Consider the following 25096-nt stretch of genomic DNA (forward strand, 5'->3'; position numbering starts at 1 on the left):
GCCACCTGGGTGCCCCATCACTACATCTATGTTCCTGCCTGTTGGGAATGGGGGAAATATGTCAGCGGAAGGCACTCCTTAAAAAGGCCTGACCTGTAAGTTACACACATCTATTCTAACCACCTTCCATGGACTATTATTGACTGACTTGGCTATTACCGGGGTGGAGGAGAGGTCGAGAATCATAGACTCTAGCTGGCCAGCTATGTGCCTAGCTGAAACCACGAAGGTTCTAGTATGAAAAGGAAGGATGAAAACTGGTCCTTGGGGAAACAATTAGCAGACCCTGACCCCTTGGACTACTCTGAGCCTCAGTTTCACCTTTGGGAAATGCAGAGAATTATATTAAACACTGTGTAGAAAACACCTAGCCTGGTGCCCAGCGCATGTCAAATGTTCAACAGTAATTAGCTTCTCCCCTGCCTGGCTTCATGCAATGGTAGCCCTGGTGGTGTGGGTGGGATTCGTGCTTACAGACGGCCCAGCTAGGTAACAGCACAGACCCTGTATCAGAGCAGTCATATGGTGCCAGCCCTGTCATTCTTCATTCTCTGCCACATCCGTGAAGATGGGTTCAGGAGCTTTACCGGCATGAGGTTTGCTGGTTTATGCCTTTTTTTTTTTTTGGCTCACAAGCTTTTTTTTTTTTAAGTTTATTTATTTATTTGGAGAGAAGGAGGCAGGCAGAGGGAGAGACAGAATCCCAATCCTGATGTGGGGCTCGAACTCACGAACCGTGACATCGTGAGCTGAGCTGAGATCAAGAGTTGGATGCCTAATTGATGGAGCCCCCCAGGCTCCCCATTGGTTCACAAGTTTTACTGTTAAATAGTTTCTTCCTTGAGCCCTAGGATCCCTCTGTATTCTGGTGAAATGAGTGTAGTGACCTAAAGGAAGCATCTCGAGGAAATGAGAAGGAGCCCTTTGGGATCGAAGCTCTGAGGAAGAATCTGGTATAAATCCTACTGCCAGGCATTCAGCTCTTTCTCCCTCCCATTCTACCTTGCTAAGTATTTCCTAAGGAGCTAGGATCCACGGAAAGCCATTATCCTTTCTCTTCTATCTAGGTCCTAGGTTCCTGAGACCCTTTCTTTACAGTTCTTTCTCTACTCTCCCAACAGTTTCAATATGCCAGTCTTTTTTTTTTTTTAATGTTTATTTTTGAGAGAGAGAGAGAGAGGCAGAAAGAGGGGGAGGACAGAGGATCTGAAGCGGGTTCTGCGCTGATGACAGAGCCAGATGCGGGGGCTCAAATTCATGCACTGTGAGATCATGACCTGAGCGGAAGTCTAATGCTTAACCAACTGAATCACCCAGACCCTCCTCAATGTGCCAGTCTTAAGATAGCTTTCGTCTCTTATTACCTAAAGGGGAAGGACTGCTCCTTTCCCAGTCGTATTTCCCTTATTTCTATAATATGTCCTCTCCAAGATGGCCCCCAATAATCCTCATGGTAGTCACTTTCTTACATCGTCTATCTTCACACCGAGTCAGGGCTGACGCATGTGATTCACAGATTCCGATGGAGATAATGGTGCGTGACATCACGGCTAGCTCATAAAGGCCACGGAAGCTCTTGCTCTGCTCCTTTTTTTGATTTCTTGTCCTGGGGGACGTGAACCACCGTGCCATAAAGACATGGAAGTGCCTTTGGGCAGCACCCATGTGCCAACAGCCAGCTGTCTGCCACCCATGTGAGCGAGCCAGCTTGCAAAGAGGTCCTCCGGCCCCAGGCGAGTCTTCCTGAACTTGCCTCCACCACAATTTGACTCGGACTCTATGAGCTACTAAGCCAAGCTATTATTGAATTTATGCTATATCTATACTGTACGCAATACTAAATGTGCATGGATGTTTTAAACTATTATGCTTTGGGGTCATTTATTACACAGAAATAGAAAACTAATATACTACTAATCTGTACTCTATATTTTTGGGGGATAGTCATGCACTTCGTTTCTCAAATCCTTCCACTGTACTTGTGCATTTTCCAGGGTAAATCATCATGATTCTTTAGTCAGGGTGTGTAGAGCGCAAAGCAGTTCTCACGATACTGATGCGATTGCAATCAGCTGTTAATAATATTAAATTTCTTTAGGAATTCTTTCTTTTTAAAAAATTTTTTAATGTTTATTTCTGAGACAGAGAGAGACAGAGCATGAGTGGGGGAGGGGCAGAGAGAGAGGGAGACACAGAATCACAAGCAGGCTCCAGGCTCCCAGCTGTCAGCACAGAGCCCGACGCGGGGCTCGAACTCACAAACTGTGAGATCATGACCTGAGCCGAGGTCGGTCGCTCAACCGACTGAGTCACGCAGGCACCCCAGAAATTTTTTTTTTTGACGTTTATTTATTTTTGAGACAGAGAGAGACAGAGCATGAACGGGGGAGGGGCAGAGAGAGAGGGAGACCCAGAATCGGAAGCAGGCTCCAGGCTCTGAGCCATCAGCCCAGAGCCCGATGCGGGGCTCGAACTCATGGAGGAGGATCGTGACCTGAGTCGAAGTCGGACGCCTAACCGACTGAGCCACCCAGGCGCCCCAATTATTTCTTTTTAAAATAGAAATTGGAGTGCATTCAAAGTTATCCCCTGGCTGACTCAGTTGGTAAAGCATTACAGCCTTTGATCTCAGGGTTGTGAGTTCGAGCCCCATGTTGGGTGTAGAAATTACTTGAAAAATAAAATAGCTGTAGGAATGAAAAGTTTACTTCCATATTTTACTTCCTCATGTTCCCCTTTGCAAAATCTCAGTATATACATGGGAGCATAACACTTCTGAAAGTTTCATATACCGTGATAGATAGACAGGTAGATAAGTAGTAGATAGGGAGTGAAAGATTGAGAATCCATGCTCAGAGCAAATGGCTTCAATCTCACACACAAAATATACTTTCTCCTGTATCCCCTTCATCTTTCCCATCCACAGTGACAGTCATCAGCATGGACAGTGTATATATAAGATCACTAAACAGACCGTGGTATGCCTAACCCAGGCATCGCGGCAATGTTACAAGCATCAGTTATATAGTTGAAACAATCATGTGATGTTACGTATCAATCACCAATGAAGCCAAGCAATCAGCTTGGTTATGACAGTTTCATGCACAGATTCTGATTCTGCATCACAGTTGCCTGTCTCTAAGATCTAAGAATCCTTTTTCATATTATGCTGAGTGACATAAAGTCAGTCAAAGAAAGATAGATGCCATATGTTTTCACTCATATGTGGATCTTGAGAAACTTAACAGAAGACCATAGGGGAAGGAAGGGGGAAAAATAGTTACAAACAGAGAGGGAGGGAGGCAAACCATAAGAGACTCTTAAATACAGAGAACAAACTGAGGGTGGATGGGGGGGGGTGGGGGAGAGGGGAAAAGGGGTGATGGGCATTGAGGAGGGCACCTGTTGGGATGAGCACCGGGTGTTGTATGGAAACAATGAACCACGGGAGTCTACACCAAAAACCCAAAGCACACTTTACACGCTGTATGCTAGCCGATTTGACAATAAATTATATTTAAAAATAAAAATAAAAATCCTTTTCCTCCCCCATCCCTTTTCCTCCCAACTTTCTCATTTTTCCCAGGAGATTGTTATTCCTTCTTTTGAGTTTTCTTCTAGACGCACCTTTCTGGAATTCTCACAGAATGGTAATATTGAGACCACCGATGTTAAGGGTTTAATTTTTTTTTTAACATGTATTTATTTTTGAGAGACAGAGGAAGGCGGAGCATGAGCAGGGCAGGGGCAGAGAGACAGGGAGACACAGAATCCGAAGCAGGCTCCAGGCTCTGAGCTGTTTGTCAGCCCAGAGCCCGACGAGGGGCTTGAACCCGCGAGCTGCGAGACCATGCCCTGAGCTGAGGTCGGACACTCAACCGGCTGAGCCAGCCAGGTGCCCCTGAAGTTAAGTGTTTCAACTTACTTGTGAAAACGTGCATGTCTTTGCTGCTAAAATCAGTTCTAATCACTTCGCACGGAAGGAAACCTCTACGATGACTACCCTGTGCCCCCCAAATCATGAACACATAAATGCAGGCTCAGGTGTCAGAGTCGTCTATACGCTCTCCGCGGGCCACTGCTCAGTGTCTACTGCTCCACAGCCAGCCTTAAACTCTCCCGCCTCAGCCATCTTCCTTGTCCAGAGTCCCATCACAGACTTCCGCCCTTTGGGACAAAACTAACCTCTTCGCCCGTTAGTCAAACTTTGCTAGACGAAACAGAGCTATGGTATCTTTCAGTGTCCTTAGTACAACAGCGCTTCCTCGACGTAGCTTTGAATGCATTGCGTAACCTCAGGATGTTCAGCAACTCCCCCAGGAGAGTCAGAGGGGGGCTGGAACAAGCCCACATTTTTTTTAAAGTTTGTTATTTTTTAATTTATTTTGAGACAGAGAGATACAGAGCAAGCAGGGGCGGGGCAGAGAGAGAGAGAGAGAGAGAGAGAGAGAGAGAAGGAGGGAGAGAATCCCAAGCAGGCTCCACGGGGTCAGCATGGAGCCGACCGTGGGGCTCAAACTCAGGAAACTGCGAGATCATGACCTGAGCCAAAGTCAGGAGTCCGAGGCTTAACCACCCAGGCACCCCACAAGCCCACATTTTAACAGGGGCTGCTCTGGGGGGAGGCCTCCATCACCCTGCTGGTGCTCACATGGGTGCCACACGGGCAGAGACGATGCTGGCAACCTCGAGAGGGGACGCGTCCCCCGTACACCTTCTTGTGCCTGTCACTCCCTTCCGAGCTGAAGTGCCAGGCCCGCGGTGTGTCAGATGGCCGGAGTCCGGGTCAAATCCCGGACCTCATTTTCTGGGCGCTGGGAGAATGAATCCTGTCTTCCTGCTGGGGAGGAAGGGCTCTTCCCGTAGGAAAAGGATGTTTCAAGAGATGCTGGGCAGTTACAAACATGACAAACGCCCTCTGTGGTCCGCACCTCTTAAAACCATATGTGCTGTGTTTCATTCAATTTGAATAAAACAATGAGGATTAACTGACTCAGCAACCATGATTTTATTTTACTGTATATTTTTTTTAATTTATTTTTGAAATTATAGTCGACACACAGGGTTGCAACCATGAATTTAAATAGGGTCTACTCTGGGGCGCCTGGGTGGCTCAGTCAGTTAAGCGTCCGACTTTGGCTCAGGCCATGATCTCATGGTTCGTGAGTTTGAGCCCTGCATCGGGCTCTGTGCTGATGGCTCAGAGCCTGGAGCCTGCTTCGGATTCTGTGTCTCCCTCTCTGCCCCTTCCCCACTTGAACTCTCTCTCTCTCTCTCTCTCTCTCTTAAATAAAGTTAAGAAAAATAGGATCTACTCTTAACAAAATTGTGATGTCAACATTGTCAGCCTCTCGTTTAGCCTCTTGTCATAGTTTTCTTCAACCCCAGACTCTTTCTTCTTACCTGTTTTTCAGTTTCATCTGAGAAACTTACTCTAACCTAATCATCTTGTCTTTTTCGGGGGGATCGTGCCTGGGTGGACAAAAGAAGGGGACACTTTCGGCTTCCAATCCGGTTACATATTTGGCTGTTAATTCTTTGAGCCCAGCACCAAGTATATTCTTATTCTTATTCAATACAAGTATATTGTATTGAAACGTACTTGTATTGAAATGTTCTTGTGTTCAAATGTTCTAAGAGATAATGTTTTGGGGGAAAGCTGGGATATTATGTGACTTAGTTACCTCATGTATATTGCAAGCTTTTTTCGTATCGTTTCCTATGGTATAAAGTCACTTAAATTTTTTTTTTAGTTTTTTATTTTAAAGTTTATTTATTTATTTTCTAGTAACCTCTTCATCAACATGGGGCTTGAACTCATGACCTTGAGATCAAGACTCACATGCTCTTCTGACTGAGCCAGCTAGGTGCCCCAAAGTCATTTAATTTTAGAGTTGAAAGGAATCGTACAGATCGTTAAACTCTTATTTTGTATATGAAATAATTAAGGCCGGGGAGATGTAAAGATTTGTTCAAAGCCGATCATTTGGTTTTGAAGTTGAGAGGAGAATCCACAGCTCCTGATTCTAGCATATTCTACCAAACTAAAAGACTCATGCACCAAATATCAGAGATCCTAGATTTTCATGGACATGACAGAGGAATGTGTTGTAGGAGAAAATAGGGAAAAATACGAAAATAACTTTTCTGTCAGTTATTGATGGAGTGACCACACCTGCTATTTTCTCTGGGACACTTTGGGTTTATCCTTGATGACTGGAATAATTATTAAGAGGAACCCCTTTCACCCTCAAAAGTGTGCGGGAACATAAATTGCAGGTTAGCTCACTTAATGAAAAATTACATTGTTCTTCAATGATTCCATCTTCTCAGCCAATGTATTGGAGTAAAAGGGTCAGCCTATGCTATAAATACAATGATTAATCAGAGTAAAACCAAGGCCATAATGGTTTTCAAATTCCAAGTCACAACCATTGGTGGGCCATGAAATGAATGTGGGGTTATAGTCAACATTTATTTATTTTTAAAAAATTTTTTAAATGTTTTTTTTTTTTTTGAGAGGGAGCGAGAGAGAGTGAGGGAGGGGTAGAGAGAGAGAGAGAGAGAGAGACACAGAATCCAAAGCAGCTCCAGGCTCTGAGCTGTCAGCACAGAGCCCGATGTGGGGCTCAAACCCACAAACTGCTAGATCATGACCTGAGCTGAAGTCAGATGCTTAACCCAGGTGCCCCGGAGTTCTAATGAAAATTTAAAAGAGGAAATCGAAGAAAAATTAAATTAGAATGCATGTATATAGTAAAAGTAAGCATTATTTTAAGAAACTTGTTTCCGTTACGCATACATACATATATACACAGCAGTGCACTTGGTCTCAATGTAACACCTACTTCTTGTTGTAGGCTGCAGTGAAAAACAAAAACAAAAACAAAAAAAGGGTGGGAAGGCCGTGGCATAAAGAAATCCAGAACTTTAACAACTCTAAAAAAGAAGATGCAAGGCCATGACCGTTTATACCACTTTGCAGGAAGCTGCTAGATGAATTGGCTGTCTCACTAAGGTAGCTAAAATTCACAGTCTTTGAGACACGGTAAGGAATAAATATTAAAGCTCTCACTACAATGATAGAGTCAGGGGAAGCAATAATCACTTTAAAGCGTATATATATATTTTAACGTTTATTTATTTTTGAGACAGAGAGAGACAGACCATGAACGGGGGAGGGGCAGAGAGAGAGGGAGACACAGAATCGGAAACAGGCTCCAGGCTCTGAGCCGTCAGCCCAGAGTCCGACGCGGGGCTCGAACTCACGGACCGCGAGATCGTGACCTGAGCCGAAGTCGGACGCTCAACCGACTGAGCCACCCAGGCGCCCCTAAAGGGTATATTTTTTAGTTGTCTTCGTATTTCCAGGTATTATTATGAAGCAGATCGCACAACGCACACTTGACACTTACACACCCCTTGTGTAAGGATGTTACAAGGTTTCTAAAAGACTTAAGGATAACCGATTCATTAAAATGCTGTCGGAGAAAAAGTCCGGAGAAGTGTATTTTTAGTATGGAAGAGATTTTGACATATCAAGTAAGAAAAAGAGGTGACAACACAGTATCTGCATATGATCTCATTTGGTAAAACATTGCGTCTGTACCCACGTGTAATGTGTTTCAGGTTTTGCCAACCTTGGTACTATTGACATTTGGCACCAGATAATTATTTGCTACAAGGGGCTGTCCTATACACCATAGGATATTTAGCAGGATCCTTGACCTCTGATGGCGGTAGCTGCCTCCATCCATCCGATCGTGACAACCAAAAACGCCTCCAGACATTGCCAGATCACCTGGGCTGAGAACCACTGACATAGATACAATTGACCCAGGAATTGTCTTTTCAGTGGATGGACTTTTTAGGAAAACATTTCTGTCTTTTGTATTTTCATAATAAGAAACCCCATAAAACTGTTTTTACATTGAAAAAAAAAAGCATTGGCTTCACAGCAGTTTTTATAATTTTGATGATTGAGATTCTTAAGCTGGAAGATGTTTCCAGAAAGTTGAGAAGTCTCAGTTATAAAGCTGCAGAAGCCAAGAGACTACGATTTATTTTATTTTGTTTCCATTCATTCATTTAAAAATGTCTCCTTATTAGCACTGTGTAAGTTTACATATGATAAAGAGAGAGCCTTTAGAAATATAATCATTGGGGTGCCTGGGTGGCTCAGTCGGTTAAGTGTCAAACTTCAGCTCAGGTCATGATCTCATGGCTTGTGAGTTCGAGCCCCGTTTCAGGCTCTGTGCTGACAGCTCAGAGCCTGGAGTCAGCTTCGGATTCTGTCTCGCTCTCTCTCTGCCCTTCTTCTGCTCACACAAAAATAAACAAACATAAAAAAAAATAGAAATAGAATCATTAAGTGCTATTTTCCCTGTGTCTCAACGGAAAATTGGAGTTATGGGGGAGAATTAAATGTCATTAAATATGTTTCATAAATGCAACAGTTTCCAAAACAAATCAGATTCACTGGCATTCAAAACCTCCCGGGGTCGGTAAACTTTCTCATGGACTACCTTCTAAAATGTTTGGAAGAAATTGTCCTAAGAACCCGCATTTAAAGGCGCAAATATACGTACAAAGATGCTCTCCATGACATTGACTAGTGACAAAATTAGAACAATTGATATGTCATTAAAAATAGATTACCCCACATCCACACTTTGGAAAATTTTGCTAGACACTAAAAGAACAAGGTAGATCTATATACAGGACATGAAAAATGTTCAGTATGTAGCTGTGAAGGCCAAAAGCATATCGCAAAGAAACACACACAGTATAATCCTACTACAGGCACATAGGTATGTGAAATATACAACCTACATGCTTATAAACATTCTAGAAATATATGTAACAAAATGGTGACAGTGCTCACCTCTGCAGTGTGAGGTAGGGAACATGGGATGGAAGGAAATGGCACTTTTAATTTTACATGTTTGCCTCGCTTTAATCTTTTATAACACGCTTTTTCCCCCCTCCATCTTCTCCTTTTTTTAATCTTGGCAAAATAGTTCTGTAACGGCGGGGCATGTTCACAGTTGACCTCTTAGCCTTTAAGGGTGTGTCTCCCAACCTGGCCTTCCACCTGTATGGGGGGGGAGGGGTGTGAAGGTGGCTTCGTGCTCCCCATTGGTCTCTGGGAGGGGTGAGCTGTATTACTATCATGTTCTCCTGTTTACAGATATTTAACTGTGTGAACATTCACGATTGCGGATATTTAACATGTTGGCGTACAACCAGATGGCTCAGTAATGTTAGAACCACCACTGGCAACACATTACAGCACTTACTGCATTGTTAGTGTGTGTGTGTGTGTGTGTGCCTGTGTGTGTGCGTGTGTGTGTAATGTCTTGTTTTTGCTACTTTATGTTAAGCCCTTTATATACAGGGGCTGTCCTAATCCATCCAGGCTTTGATAACAACATACCAGAGACTGGGGTAACTTGTAAACAACAGAAATTTATTGTTCATGGGTGAGGTATTAAAAAAAGCGGGGGGAAGAGTTAAAAAGGAGGATGGGTAAACAAAAAAAAAAATGAAATTTATTTCGCACAGCTCTGGAGGCTAGACGTCTGAGATCAGGGTGACAGCTCGGTCGGATTTGGTGAGAGCCCCCTTCCAGGTCACAGACATCTCATTGTGTCCTCACACGATGGGAGGGGCTGGGGACCTCTGGACCCTCTTTTCTAAGGCACTAATCCCATTCCTGAGGGCTCCACTCTTGTGACTTAAACTCTTCCCCAAGCCCCCACCTCCTAATACCATCATCTTTGCACGTTAGGATTTTAGGATTTCAACAGAGGAATTGGGGGGAGGGGACATAAAATCCAAATCATATGAGGAGCCATATCTTATATTTCCACTTCTTCCTCTCCAACTAGCAGGCCTAGTTATTATCAGTAGACCTGATCATCATATTGGTTAAGGCAGTCGGAAGCAGGTAACAGGGCACAGAACAAAGTGTTTCTGGTCTAACCACTCCTTTGCTAATACCAGATCTGATGAACAGAATTCAGGGAACACCTGAGGTGTTTGGGCTCCTCCCCTTCGTGCTGGAATGACTCAAAGCTGTGTGGGAACTGATTATTCTGTTCAGATTGTGTCATCTGAAACTCCCTGTGAATACCAGCCCTGGCTTTGCTTCTATTCTCTCAGTAGTCCATTGAATCCACAAAAAAATGCCATTGCCACTGCATGAGTAAGGACTTGAGCCGTATTGCTAGTCACTGGGGGAACTGTTGGACTATTTATCAAAAGGGTCTGCACATTTTCCAAGCCTAAACTTAGGAAGTGATTACACATACTTCCCAGTCTTTTCTCCGTTCCTTGTCCTATTTTTTTTCCTATAAAAGGCAAAAATCTACTGATTACCTGATCCAGTTATCCTAAATTAATTTAGATTTCCTGGCGTTATGAGATCTTTAGACAATGGGTTTTCAATGATATTAATAAATACAATTTCAGAAGAGCTTATAAGGTTTAAATAATTAAAAGGAGCTTTCGTTTCTGTCTGGAAATTTCACTTGTAGCCCATGGCATGTCAGCAGTGGTAAATGTGCTGCAGAGAGAACACTGAGGTGTTTGCATGCTATGGTGTTATTTATTTATTTGTTCACTTTAAATTGTCCATATAATAGAACGAATATATATCAACCCACACGATACTTCCCAAGATGCTTGCCTTTACTGCTTAGGTTCCATTTTTTACTTGACAATATTTAGAAAATATTTATTGAGAGCCCACTAAGTCTCAGGCACTTTTCAGGATCTTTTCCCACAATACACTATATATTTTAAGTTTGGTTGGTTCTGTACATGGTTAAGTTGAGACATATTCCCATATGCTTTATGCGTAGTAGTTCTCAGTAACTGTTGGAACAGAATGGACAATTATTTTTTGTAACATGACGATTACACAAAAAGCTTGTGTAAACTTATGAATTATGAATTCAAATGGCTCAGCTTTTCAAATATCCTTTTACCTGGCCCTAAACAATTTGATTTCAGATAGTTTCAACTCTTTTATATCATTTTAACAATTACATTAAAGCTGCTGACAATTACAATTAATTTGCCAGAAAAGTCATTAAGATATATAGAATGTGTGAATCATAGTAGGCTTTTTTTTTAATGTTTATTTATTTTTGAGACAGAGAGAGACAGAGCATGAATGGGGGAGGGTCAGAGAGAGGGAGACACAGAATCCGAAACAGGCTCCAGGCTCTGAGCTGTCAGCACAGAGCCTGACGCGGGGCTTGAACTCACTGACCGTGAGATCATGACCTGAGCGGAAGTCGGCTGCTTAACCGACTGAGCCACCCAGGCGCCCCCATAGTAGGCTTTTTAAAAACAGCTTTATTTAGAAGTAATTCACATGCCATAAAATTCACCCTTTTAAAATGCTCAATTCAGTGTTTGTTTTTTAATGTTTATTTATTTTTGAAGGAGAGAGTGAGACAGGGCACCAGGAGGGGAAGGGCAGAGAGAGGGAAACATAGGATCTGAAGCAGGCTCCAGGCTCCGAGCTATCAGCACAGAGCCCAATGTGGGGCTTGAACACACAAGCTGTGAGATCATGATCTGAGCAGAAGTCAGACTCTCAACCGACTTAGCCACCCAGGTGCCCCTCAATTCAGTGTTTTTTTTTAGTATATCCCCAGAGTTGTGCAGCCATCACCATAATCTAATTTGAAGTATTTCTAACATTCTAAGAAGAAATCCATTCCCATTGGTAGTCCCTCCCTAGTCCTTGGCAACAATGAATCTATCTTCTATCTTTAGGGGTTTGCTTATTCTGGATATGTCATATAAATGGAATTATGTGACACATGTGACCTTTTACGTCCGGTTTCTTTCACTTAGAATGTTTTCAGGTTGTAGCATGTATCATTCTTTTTATGGCTAAATAATATTTCATTGTGGATATACCACATTTTGTTTTTCTATTCATCAATTGATGGATATTGGGTCCTTTGCACTTTTTGGGTATTACCAATAATGCTGCTATGACAAAGCTGATTTACAAGTTTTTGTACGTGTACTTTACAAGTTTTGGACTTTCGTTTCTTGGTTCTATACTTAGGGGTCTAGGTATCACCTTTTGAAGGAGCTGCCAGATTGTTTTACAAAGTGTCTGCACCATTTCAAAATCCCATAAGCAATGTACAAGGGCTCTGTTTTCTTCACCTTTTCTCCAACACTTGCCATTGTCTGATTTTTTTGGTATAGTTACCCTAATGGGTGAGAAGTAGATCTCACTGTGGGTTTGGATTTGCATTTCCCTGATGGCTAATGATTTTTTTCTTTTTATGTGCTTATTTGCTGTTTGAATATCTTCTTTGGAGAAATATCTATTCAAATTACTTGGCTATTTAAAGAACTGGGTTGTCTTTCATCATTGAATGCTAAGACTTCTTCATATATTCTTTATGTATTTTAAAGTCTCATCAGATACATGAACCGTAAATAGTCTCACATTCTTCAGTTTCTATTTCCACTTTCTCTGGGGTGTCGTCTGAAGCACAAAGTTTTAGTTCTAATGAGGTCCAATTTGCCTATTTTTTCTTTTGTCATTTGTGCTTTTGGAATCACATCTAACAAATCATTGCCTGATCCATGGGGCTGAGATTTCCTAATTTCATTTAAGGATTTAATAGTTTTACCTGTTGCATTTCAACCGTTTTGAATTAACTTTTGTATACGTTGTGAGGTAAGGGTTCAACTGTATTGTTTTGTATTGCAGGTATCCAGTTGTCCCGGAACCGTTTGTTGAAAAGAGTATTCTTTCTCCCACTGGATTGTCTTGGCACCCTGGCAAAGTCAGTTGACCAAAAACGTGGATTTGTTTCTGGACTCTATTCTGTTCCACTGATTTCTATGTTTATCTTTATGACAGCACCACACGGTCTTGACAGCTTGGCAGTAAGTTTTGAAATAGGGAAGCACGAGTCCTCCAACTTTGTTCTTTTTCAAGATTGTTTTTTATATTAGGTGTATACAAAAATGATTATTTAGTGAATGAGTAAATGGATGAATGTTTGCATTTTTAAAAGTTTTATCTTGAGGGTGAGGAGGTTTTATTATCTTTAAAGGAACCGTAGCTAAGAGATAGTGATATTTAGATATACATACTTCCCGAAAACATGCCAGGATTGGTCCTATTTTATAAAGATGCCTTTGATGGCTAGGTTTCTGCTACCTGGGCTGCTCGACAGGATCTGTTTCTCAATTTTCTGTAATTGGCAGCAAGCTGAGGGCATAGCTGGTACTCGATAAATATTCATTGATTAAATGCCTTGTCCTTTTTGTTTTGTTTTTTTAAATTTTTTTTTTCAACGTTTATTTATTTTTGGGACAGAGAGAGACAGAGCATGAACGGGGGAGGGGCAGAGAGAGAGGGAGACACAGAATCGGAAACAGGCTCCAGGCTCCGAGCCATCAGCCCAGAGCCTGACGCGGGGCTCGAACTCACGGACCGCGAGATCGTGACCTGGCTGAAGTCGGACGCTTAACCGACTGTGCCACCCAGGCGCCCCTGATTTGTTTTGTTTTAACCTATTGCTTGTCTTGTCGCTACCCGTTGGTTGATAGTTGGTAAAATGTCCTGTTTTTTCCAGCCCTTTCAAAAATGGTAATTTTAGTTTAGAACCCTATTTTCCTCAACTCCTGCCAATGTTCTTCACAGCACCAAAATACGCTAGACGGATGAGTTTCCAGGATGGAAACATTAGGAATTCTTTTCCGATGGAGTATCCAGGAATTGGGTTTGCCCCTCTATTTCCTACCCTAATTGCTTTGCTATCACTTGCAAGGAGTAGCCTCCCTAAGGCGGAAAATTCCCATTCCCAAGGCTGGCAATCATTTCTGCTTTGAGTTTCCTGAAGTGTCATTTCCTTCAGGAAGACTTCCCAGATTGAGATACAGAGTGGACACTGATTCCATAGTGAATACGCGGCATAGCCCACCACATCCTCCCACCAATCCCACAAGATAAAAAGGAAAAAAAAAAAAAAGCCTTCACGTATGTTAAAAATTTTGTATTTTCACATCTTTGTTTTTACCTGTCTGTTCCTAATTTGGTACATTGTTCCTGTGTTGCCCCCAAACCTGTTAAAACACATTCTTGCTTTAGGATTTAAATGGAAGTTTCCTTATCTCCCTCCAGGCTCCTGCTATGCTTAGCTCCGCTAGGCACATAAAGGGTACTTAGTAAATGTGGAGGGATTTTTTTTTTTTTTTTTTAAACTGTCTTGTCTCCTGTTTCAGAACACCAACTCCTCGGGCTAAAGGTAGAGCTCAGGGCGAAGTGCTTAATACACAGAGCCACGGACACGCCCACAAAAGCAGCGACGAAATCTAAGTAACCTCTCCCTTTTCTAGTTAGCCATGGGGGCTACAAGCTTTCAAACTAGCCCACCAGCAGTTTTTATTTCCTTCTGCCTGGATTTACCCAACCGGTTGGCATGACGCAAGCAAAGGGCCAACTGCTGGGATCCCGACGGTCCCCAAAGCCGCACCTCCGCCGGCCCCGCCTACCGTGGCAAATTAAAAGCCCTGGCCAGTGCCAGGAGACCGGGATCCCAGTTCTGGTTTCTCCAAACTTTAAAACCTTGGGGACCCACATTCTCCGTTAATTAATTCATTCAGTAAATATTAGCCCCAACTGTGTGCCAGGTACACTGCTAGGTCACCGTAACAGCGAACGCGACAAAGTATTTTCATTCGTGGAATTTACATTTCAACGGAAGGTTGAGGGAGGGCGGAGCGTACACCGTAGCCCATGGCTATTTTCCCATTTCTTTTTTAAAAAACCTTTTTTAAAGTTTATTTATTTTTGAGAGAGAGCGAGCGAGCAGGGGAGGGGCAGAGAGAGAGAGAGAGGGAGACAGAATTCCAAAAAGGCTTCCAGACTTCAGCACAGAGCCCCATGTGGGGCTTGAACCCATGAACCATGAGATCACGACCTGAGCCCAAACGAGGAGTTGGATGCTTAACCAACTGAGCCCACCCAGGCGCCCCTACTTCCCCCTTTCTTAAAACTACGGAAGAGCTTCCAGGTTCAATTTGAACGTTTAGGGCCTGTTACTTGCACGTGATCAAAGCTCAGCATGCAGCAAAAGCTGCCGCTCCTGTAAAGTCAGTCCGCGGTTGATCACAGGAGTATTCTAGCTCTGTTTTACAGAGAGGGTACAACTAACAGTTGAGCATAAGTCTTCACTATTCTACACGACCCCGGTATGCATCACGACTCTGACCCACGGTTAGTAGCCGCCTCTATTTGCCAAGGGCCCGAGGTAGTTAGGCATTTGGTATTTGGAAAGGCTGTTTGAAGGGCTTCCTTTCGCCCAAGTTATGCATGTATTTGCCAGTCGACAGGGGGTAGGGGGTGCAGAAAAGTTGCTTTCGGTTAAGCAGGGCAGCAAGGTCCTGGGGAGGACGCGAGGCGTCACGCTACGTTAACATTTTAATCCAAAGAACTGAGTCAAAACGACGGCAGTGGTGCCAGGGCCCTGCAGAGGCCACGCAGGTTTTAAGGAGGCGCTCCGTCCTCCATTCCGAGCCTGAAACTTCTTCCTCCGAAACGCACGCTGTGAAAGCATCGTAGCTTCCCTGAGCGGCGCCCATCCCGCCACAATCCGCAGCCGCAGTGCAGGATGGCGCAGCACCGAAACCTGTGGCAGAGCAGGCGAGAGCTGTCACCGCCTCCTCGCCCGCCGAGGCCAGGAACGCCTAGCCCGCACAGGCCACCCCGGCGCAGCGCTCTCCAGCCCGCGCCCCGCCCGCGCGCCCGCGCGCCCGCGCGCGCGCCCGTCCCCCGCCCCCCGCCCCAACCAGCGCCGCGGCCACGCCCATGGCGTCCGCCGAACGGGGCGGGGCGCGGGCCGGGGGGCGGGGCGAGCCCGCGCTGTTGAATGGGGCGCCGCGACGAGCCGCGCATTCCAACGGGCCCACGTGACGCGGCCGCGCGGCCTGAGGTAAACAACCGCGGCCCCGCCTCCCGGCCCCTCCGCGGGCCCTGCACTGCTCCTCGCTGTCGGGACGCGCTCCAGCGGGGCGGGCGGCTTCCTCCGACAGTCCCCAGCGGCCGCCGCGGGCCGGAGCAGCGGCAGGCGGGCGCGGCGCCCCGGGTCTGCGGGCCGAGCGCGCCGGCCGGGGTCGAGCGCGCGTCCCCTCCCCGCCCCCACCGCGCGTTGTGGCGCAGCAGGAATTTGGCGGGGACCCGGGCGCTATTTGCGGCTCTTGACGCGCCGGCGGCCGGTGGCCCTTCGGTCATTTCTATTCTAGGGGCACTGGGTCATCGCGCCGGGCCGGCCCCCTCCCCCGGGCCCGGAGGGTGTGTCCCCCTCACAGGGGCTCGCCGCGCCTATAAGGGGCCCGAGCGGCGGGCAGGGACATGCAGCTCTACAGCAGCGTCTGCACCCACTACCCAGCCGGGGGACCGGGTCCCACGGCCGCAGCGCCCGCTCCTCCCGCCGCCGCCGCCGCCGCCGCCGCCGCCGCCGCCGCCCCCTTCAAGGTCTCGCTGCAGCCCCCGGGCCCCGCCAGCGGCGAGCCAGAGCCCGAGACCGGTGAGTGCCAGCCTGCCGCGGCCGCCGAGCCCCGAGAAGCCGCCGCCGCCCCCGCCGCCAAGATGCCCGCCTTCTCCTCCTGCTTCGAGATGGTGTCCGGGGCCGCCGCCCCCGCCGCGGCCGCCGCCGGCCCGCCCGGCGGGTCCTGCAAGCCGCCGCTGCCGCCGCACTACACGTCCACGGCGCAGATCACGGTGCGGGCCCTGGGCGCCGACCGGCTCCTGCTGCACGGGCCCGAGCCCGGCGCCGCGGCGCCCGCCGCCCAGCGCGGCCGCTGCCTCCTGCTGGCCCCGGCGCCCGCCGCCCCGGTCCCGCCGCGCCGGGGTTCCTCGGCCTGGCTGCTGGAGGAGCTGCTGAGGCCCGACTGCTCCGAGCCCGCGGGCCTGGACGCGGCCCGCGAGGGCCCCGACAGAAACTTCCGACTGAGCGAGCACCGCCAGGCCCTGGCCGCCGCCAAGCACCGAGGCCCCGCGCCGCCCCCGGGGAGCCCGGAGCCCAGCCCCGGCCCGTGGGGCGAGGAGCACCCGGCGGACAGGAGCCTCCGGGGCTGGGAGAGGGCGGGCGACCGCAGCGACCCTCCCGCCGCGGACGAGGCACGGCGGCCCGACCCGGAGGCCGAGGCGCCCCCGGCGCGGGGCGGCGAGGCCGCCCAGAGCGGCGGGGCCGAGGCGGTGATCGTCTCCAGGTCGGATCCCAGAGACGAGAAACTGGCCCTGTACCTGGCGGAGGTGGAGAGGCAGGACAAGTACCTGCGACAGAGGAATAAGTACCGTTTTCACATCATTCCCGACGGCAACTGCCTCTACCGGGCGGTCAGCAAGACGGTGTACGGGGACCAGAGCCTGCACCGAGAGCTGAGGGAACAGACGGTGCATTACATCGCCGATCACCTTGACCACTTTAGCCCCCTGATTGAGGGCGACGTGGGGGAGTTCATCATCGCTGCTGCTCAAGACGGGGCGTGGGCCGGGTACCCGGAGCTGCTGGCCATGGGGCAGATGCTGAATGTGAATATACATTTAACTACTGGAGGGAGGTTGGAGAGCCCCACGGTGTCTACCATGATTCACTATTTGGGCCCAGAGGATTCCCTAAGGCCTAGTATTTGGCTCAGTTGGCTCAGTAATGGACATTATGATGCGGTGTTCGATCACTCCTATCCTAACCCAGAGTATGACAGTTGGTGCAAACAGACTCAAGTGCAGAGAAAACGCGATGAGGAACTTGCCAAATCCATGGCCATATCCCTGTCCAAAATGTATATTGAACAAAATGCATGCTCTTGAAGTGGCTGAAAACCCACACCCTGGGAGAATTGCATACGTGATTTGTGTCGGGAGAATTATGAACTCTAATCAGGGTAATAGCACTTTTAAACTTCCTAGTAGATTTACTGTAGGTGTAATGCCTTAATCATTTTTTTGAATGTTTTCTCCTCAGAGCTGAAGGTTGCTGGGCACCTAAATGATGTTTCATGATGGCTTTCGGTGATCCTGCTGTCCTACTGCTATTTATAATTTGCTGTATAAAGTTGACACTACTTAATTTGCAAGCTAGTTTCTCACGGTGTAAATTTGTTCATTCCTGGTCATCTGTTTTCTACACAAATGTATTTTTGCACAACATTTTTAAAAATTGGTGTACCTTCACCTATGACGTGTGTTCCATTTTGACAGCTTTCCAGCATAAATCCGGAGAAGCGCTTTACATGAAGTTTCTTACTTTGAACAGAGTTTTGTGATTTAGTAGTGATTTTATGTTGTTCACTTTGAATTTTACGATTCTTAGATAATTATTTCGAGTGGATATCGATGCATTCGTGTTACCAGACTGATTGGCCCATTCCATTTTGATGAAAACCAGATTTGTTGTTTTGGAAATCATTATTTTTCTAGAAATGGTAAACCTTTTAAAGAGAAACACTTAAGGGAAGGTTGTGGGAGTTTTCTTTAAGGGATAGTACCAGCTTACTTGAATGAAAGTCTGATGTTTGCTGATGGTACAGTGACAACTCTTCTTGTACTTTGGTTGGCATTTAGAGTAGATTGGTGCTCTGAACCGTTTTTATTTATATTTGTCATTTTGTTATAGAAGCATTTTAACTTTGTGACAAGATAAGCCTCCTGCTTTGTAGAGCTTCTCGGATTCAACTAAGAGATTTGAAAAACTAACAGCATAAATGCCTTGAATCAACCGTGGCGGTTGTTTCACAGCAGGAGAATACCGTCTTAATATTTTATTCCTTTTAAATTCTCTCAAAAGGCAAAATAGGATTGCCCTGTATTATGTACAAATAAAAATGTCTGTAAACAGATCTTGTATGGTTTGCTGGGTCAAACAATGTTCCCAACCTGAAATCTATCTTATTTCCACTTTAACTACTTTCAGTCCTATTTATTAAGTACTGCAGTTTGTACTTTTTTATTTTGTAACATTTTGTGATTTTTTTGTACAATGCTGTATTTGTACAATAGAGCGATTCTCAGCTGATGGAATGAATGAATAAAATGTGTAATTTTACTTTTGCAATGTCTTTTTGGCTAAGGCCGTTTTTGAATTTCAAAAGTGACACTTGTGGGAGCTTTTCTTACACGTATGTGCCTTTTTTCCGTAGGTAAAGCTGTCACGGAATTCTGAGGGAGGTTTCTTAAGTTCTCACGTGAACAGGGTAGGATAATCATTAGTCATTTCAGAGGATAAGTCTTTGAGAAATATAATTTAAAGGTGGAGTAACTGAGGACATTGCTCTCATTATTTCTAATTATAATTCCTGTCAAACCCTAGAGGATGGCTACTAAACAGGGAAGTGCAGGTATTGTGTTAGCCAGCACAGTGTCTGAGTATCAGGGTTTTGCGTTTCACTTATTCTCAGCACAGATTCAAATGTTTCAAAGGGTAACCAAAGCAGTGCCCTAATTTTTATCCGGTCTGGCATCTGGAGACCACGGGAATCTATTAAGTTTAACACGTGTTAATCGGATTTAGTTTACAAGCACACCTGTGTATATATAATCGGGGTATATTGTTTATCGTAGAATAAAAACAGCTGCTTTGGATGTTTTACTTTACAGTCGATAATGGCATCTGTTTATGTGTCACGTGTCTAGGCACATTTGAGCTTGCGTTCATTGCTTAACCACATTTTTGGAAGAATGCCATGGGTTAGCAGGACAATTTCCTTTAAATGTTAACTAATGAACTTTTTTAAATGTTAACTAATCACGCATCTCTTGCTTTTTCAGGCAAGATAAGGTTTGCCTCATGGCGTCGCTGATTAACTTGGGGAAAAAAATTATTTGAATTACCTAGCTAAATATGGCTCTTTCCTCTTCTCCCCTTTATGTAGACATGTATAAAATTTGGATATGCTTAAAACTTACACATATGAATAGGCTAATTAGGTATAATTTCCTAAAAAGCATTCTAGAAGCCCATGACTGTTCAGAAGAAACCGATTTCTTCTGGGTTCGGTTTCATTTTTGAATTAGAGTCCCAACTCCTCGACCGAGATTCTCAAAGGTGTGTGTTTAAAAAAAAAAATTAACGAATCCTAAGACTGTATTGCACGGCAACACGTTTTTTTAGCGGTCTCGCCTAAAAGATCTGTCTGTGTCTTTCCTATTGTCTTTCTTTGGCTCGGGTTTGTTTTTGTTTTTGTTTTTGTTTTTTTGAAGAAGTGCCGTGTTGTAACTCCCTTACACTCAGTATTTATTCTCTGCTGTCATCCCAAGTTTATATATTTAGTAGCAGTGCTGGGTCGAGCAGTTGAAGCGGTGGAAATGTGGTGAATGTAATTTACTGACTCTCAGCAGCCAGATTGGTTCATATTCCTTCAGATATTCTCTGAGAAAAGGAAATGCCTTAGGGTTCCTTGAACATCAAAGTTGGTTAGCCTCAGCTTGGGTAAACAGTCTTTCTGTTGCCATGTTTTCTCCGTAGTTTTTGTATTAAAGAAGAGGATCTTGAGCTAATCTCACTACTTTTTAAAATTTATTTTATGTGTTTTCCCTCTTTCCCTAAAAGGTGAGAAAGTTGAACTCTAAAAGTTAGCTTGGTACTCAGCGTGCCCATATGGAGGAAAAGTATTAGCGAATAAAAATAGGTTTTAAACCTTTGGACCTCTGATAATTTAACATGCAGGTAAACATAACCGGAGACATTCAAGTGTCTGTATCAGATCTGTCATGGTCACGCTCAACGATTGTTACATGAAATCACAAGCCCAGGCCTTATTACTCTTTGGAGTGTCTATAACCATCTCAAAGAGTCGCCAAGAAACTAGATGGCATTGAATTCCATTTCATTCCCTAAATGTACTAAGTGCACTAGACACGGACTGTATATTATGTTCCCTGTTGAGTCTCTGCGCTCAAACCTAGTGACTAGCAGAGTAAATGCTCAGTAAGTATTTGCTGAAAGAGTGGATTGAAGGAAAGCGTGAGCTTGGGACAATATTTGGTGGATGGGAAATTAAGTAAAAATGATTGGATTCTACAATTACGGGGCATTACCACTGACAGAGTAATTCTGAGCTTGTCACTTACAAAAAGGCAGTGAAGTCTTTAATTCTCTAATGGAAAAGGTAGATTTTGAAACCCAAAGATCAGAATTTGATGTGATCTGTGTGTCATCTTGCAAACATCTTGAGAGCTAAACTAAGGAAAATTATTTAAAAATAGAACTTCCATTCATCTGAAGTGATTCTGAAAGTGTTGCCTCAGCCCAGGGGCCTTGCTCTGACTTGCTTTCGGGGTTGCACGCGTCTCGAGTCCAGTCTCCGCCATTTCCTCGTTCTGTTCTGTTTTCTTTCTATAGCCTGGTTCGGAAGGAAACGTTGGACAGATTTCAGGCATGTTTTAGGATTGTTGTGTTCAACAGCACCGGCCTCAGCCTTACACCATTGGTCACCGGGGCCTAGGCAAGCAGATCTATTGGGGGAAAAGAATCGGTGTATTTCCTCCCACTGTAAATTAGGTCAGTGACTATTCTATGAGTAGAGGTCAGAGAGAGAGCGAGTTCGCTGTCATCAGATTACTAGTAGTAAAATCCTATCTAGCCTGGTTTTCACAAGTGAATTTTCTAATGGAGCGGTCTATTAAGGTCTAGAATTGAAAACAAAACTGCTTTCGATAAAATTCTTTTAAGAAGCAATCTGTGGTGCACTAATTTGCCTTTGTGAAATAATAACGTAGTTTGATCTTCCTTGAACGGCTGAGTGCTTTCATGGTGGCATGGGTATGTGGACGTGAAGCCACGGCAGGCTGCTGTTGGTCGGACAAGTCCCTTTGTACTTTAAAGGATCTCAGAGTGCTCGCGCTTTTGTCTTTGTGGTTTATACTTTCCTGTCTCCTCCCTCAAACCCGGTTCCCCATCCTGATTTCCTATGTCGAATTAAAGACACCAATAAGCAGGCTTATCAGAATTGACTCTAGGATAATAGGAAATGGGTTTCTAATCTGAGAATAGGATGTTCTGTTATGAGTAATGTGCTCAGCTTTAGTTTTGGGGCAGCGAGAGAGGTTTTTTTGCTTATATTTTTGTCTTCTTTTTATTTGTTTTTTTTTTAGAGAGAGAGAGAGTGGGGAGAGGGGGAGAGGGACGGGGTGGGGGGGGGGAGAGAATCTTAGAGACAGAGAGAGGGGAGGGGTAGAGAGAGAAAGGGAGAGAAAGAATCCTAAGCGGGCTCTGCACTGTCAGTGCAGAGTCCAACGCGGGGCTGGAGCCCGTGAACCGTGAGATCATGACCTGAGCTGAAACCAAGAGTTGGACGCTTAATCTACTGAGCTACCCAGGCGCCCTGAGGGAGAGAGAATCTTAAGCAGGCTCCATGTTTAACGTGGAGCCCAATGCAGGGCTCGATCTCACAACCCTGGGATCATGACCTGAGCCAAAATCAAGAGTCGGATGTTCAACAGACTGAGCCACCCAGGCACGCCCGTCTTCTTTCGTGCATGGTGTGGGTAGTATCCTGGAAATGCTGAATTTTCTGATTAAGGGACCCCGGACCCCGTAGTGCCATATTCAAACAAAACAAAACAAGACAACCTGAGGCTAACTATCTTAGTCCTCAAAGCTGCAATTGATTTGTCATTGCCTGGTTGATACTTTGCTTCCTCTGTGCCACATGTAATCCTTTTTGTGTACCTGTCATCGTCTTCCTTTTGCTTTTTGTATTTAGTGTTCCGGTTCACCACGATGTGCTGATTATGAAGTAATTCAAATTTCAGTTCTGTATTGAAGACTCCAAAGTACAGTACACATAGATAGGGCTAGTACAAATATGACTATTGTCTTTCGAACGGCCTCTCCCTAATACTCCTTTAATGAGCGTGCATTATGTCTACACTGGGTAAATAAGTGAGTCTTCCTCATCCTGGCCTTCCCTTTTCTTTAAAGGATTTTCCCCTTATATTGATTAGAATGGTTGCATAGGCACTCTGCAATTAACCTGAATAGAACTCAGGCAACGACAATTGGAAAAACTCCCAACGGGATTTGTGCATTTTATATTCGACGGCAGTTACAGAAAACCTCCCCCCATCCCAAGAATTTTATATTTTGAACTGGAATTTTTAGCAAATATCGACGTCAAGTAGATTGAGAGTATGTAGAGAGGTAGCCTCAGTGACGTACGCTCGAAGTGATGATTGAGAACAAATGTTCCACTTAGATGAGAAGTTCTCTCAATAATTTTAACCGCGGACCGTGTGGTCGTATTTCGTAGCCTATCAAAGTGCAAAAGGGCGGTGTGCAAAGTAGGTAATTGTGAAGGAAATTTAAACCAATGGGTCATGTAAAACCCGTGCAGCCAATTTGTAAAATAAACTCAAATAAAGCTTTCGGTTCTAATGACAAACAGGAAACATTCACACCTTTTGTCTCTTACAGTGAAATTTGAACCGTACTGACGATAGAATAGGACTGAAGAAGCGAAGAACACCGCGAGGAAATTCTCAGCCGTCGCTTTACCGCCTTGGTCATCTTGCCCGAAAGTGCCAGACCTGGGGGTGGGGAGGGGCGTGAACAATTACATTTTGTCTTTAACTTTAACTCTAAACCATACTCCTATCTCAATAAACAGTAGATGTCTGAAACAGAAACCTCAAACACGACTTATCCTACAGGGCTTTAGGACGGAATTAGAAGAGCGATTTAAGACGTATGTTACACTTTTTTTTTTTTTTAAGTTTATTTATTTATTTTGAGAGAGAGAGCATGAGCAGGGGAGGAGGAGAGAGGGGGAGAAAGAGAGGGAATCCCGAGCAGGCTCTGCGCTGTCAGCCTAGGGCTCGAACTCAGGAACCACGAGACCACCACCCGAGCGGAAGTCAAGAGTCAGACCCTTAACTGACTGAGCCACCCAGGCGCCCCAACACTTTTCAATATAAAGTAGTTTTCTCAGACAGATTTTTCATTACCTTCCCATATTGTTGATGGTGGCTGTTGGCAGAAGTCAGTACTGCTCGGAATTGAGGCAATTTGCAGAGAGATGGCTAGACTAGTTTAGAAAGCGACAGGAACCTACAGAAATAGACAGTGTGATTTTAATAGTTAAGATAGTTAAGCGAAGCCTGTAACAGAGAGAATCTTGTTTCTTTTTCGCTTAACTGTTCCAAAGGGAGCAGTCCAGGCCGGCTGTGCTCCGCAGAGGACACAGTCCCCAGGACACGGTCACTATGTCCAAGATCCAAGCTGGGCCACCACCGTGTCTGGATCGTAGCTCAGAGAAACAGCACACACCCTGAGGTAGCACCCTTCGCTTCTGCTCTTGTCTGTTGGCCCGAATTTCATCATATGGCCTTATCTAACTGGCAAATACCATCCAGACTGTTCCCAAGAGGAAGGGTAAATGGGTTTTGGCAGAAAAATAGCAATCTTTTCCAAATCTTTTTTTGACAGGAATGGTTTAGGGTTACAATATCTTTAGGAAGAAAATTATAATAAGGCAGTATCTGGGAATAAAATATGCATGAACTTGCTTCACTGAATTAATAGTGGCTGCCACGGAGGGCTCCTTATCAGCTCTCCCACAATGTGTTTGCCACCGGTTAAATATATACGTGTGCAAAGCCTTCCTTGTTTTAAGAAGGCTGCTATTTTTCTATTTCCCTTCCATTCTTAATTGTTTTGTAGGATGTCGGAAATATCTTGAAAATCTGGCCTTCAACACACGTCCTGGGTCTCTTCAGAGAGAACAATATATAAAACTTTTCCCTCTTATGTTTTCATAGATGTTGCTTCTCTGGGGTATTGCTGGTTTTACTTCTCTCCCTTTCTCTACTTTCTAGTTCTTTTTTATTTATAATTCCTGCCTGGTTGTCCTTTAGAATAGTTTTCTGTGCTTAAAATAAGGTGATCTTTACTCGTTTTTACTAATTTACTAGTTTTACTGATTTGCTCAGCCTTTAAAAGAAAACGTCTAAACCACACCTAAAGAAGGGGGAAGAACTCACACCATTAGTGGGTACTTAGTGGATTAGCGGCTCCATATAAGTGTCATATTTAAAATTTAAGGATGA

At 45.0% G+C, this 25096-nt stretch overlaps 1 protein-coding gene across 2 annotated transcripts; it reads left to right on the forward strand.

Moving 5' to 3' along the window:
- The first annotated feature begins 16179 nt into the window (after positions 1 to 16179).
- On the forward strand, positions 16180 to 23769 carry OTUD1 (OTU deubiquitinase 1). Of its 2 annotated transcripts, XR_003970303.1 has the most exons (2): positions 16180 to 17937; positions 23466 to 23769. XR_003970303.1 is itself a non-coding variant. In XM_030322105.1 (1 exon), the coding sequence occupies exon 1, from the start codon at positions 16403 to 16405 to the stop codon at positions 17861 to 17863; it is 1461 nt and encodes a 486-aa protein (XP_030177965.1). In that variant the 5' UTR covers positions 16180 to 16402; the 3' UTR covers positions 17864 to 19110. The 2 variants fall into 2 exon arrangements, 1 of the variants encoding a protein (XP_030177965.1); XM_030322105.1 differs by lacking the exon at positions 23466 to 23769 and having other exon boundaries at positions 16180 to 19110.
- Positions 23770 to 25096: the final 1327 nt, after the last annotated feature.

Source organism: Lynx canadensis, chromosome B4 (genome assembly GCF_007474595.2).
Source record: "Lynx canadensis isolate LIC74 chromosome B4, mLynCan4.pri.v2, whole genome shotgun sequence".
Lineage (NCBI taxonomy): Eukaryota > Metazoa > Chordata > Mammalia > Carnivora > Felidae > Lynx > Lynx canadensis.

Excerpts from the sequence above, each read along its gene's own strand:
- OTUD1 (XM_030322105.1), top strand. The coding sequence starts at position 16,403 with ATGCAGCTCTACAGCAGCGTCTGCACCCACTACCCAGCCGGGGGACCG.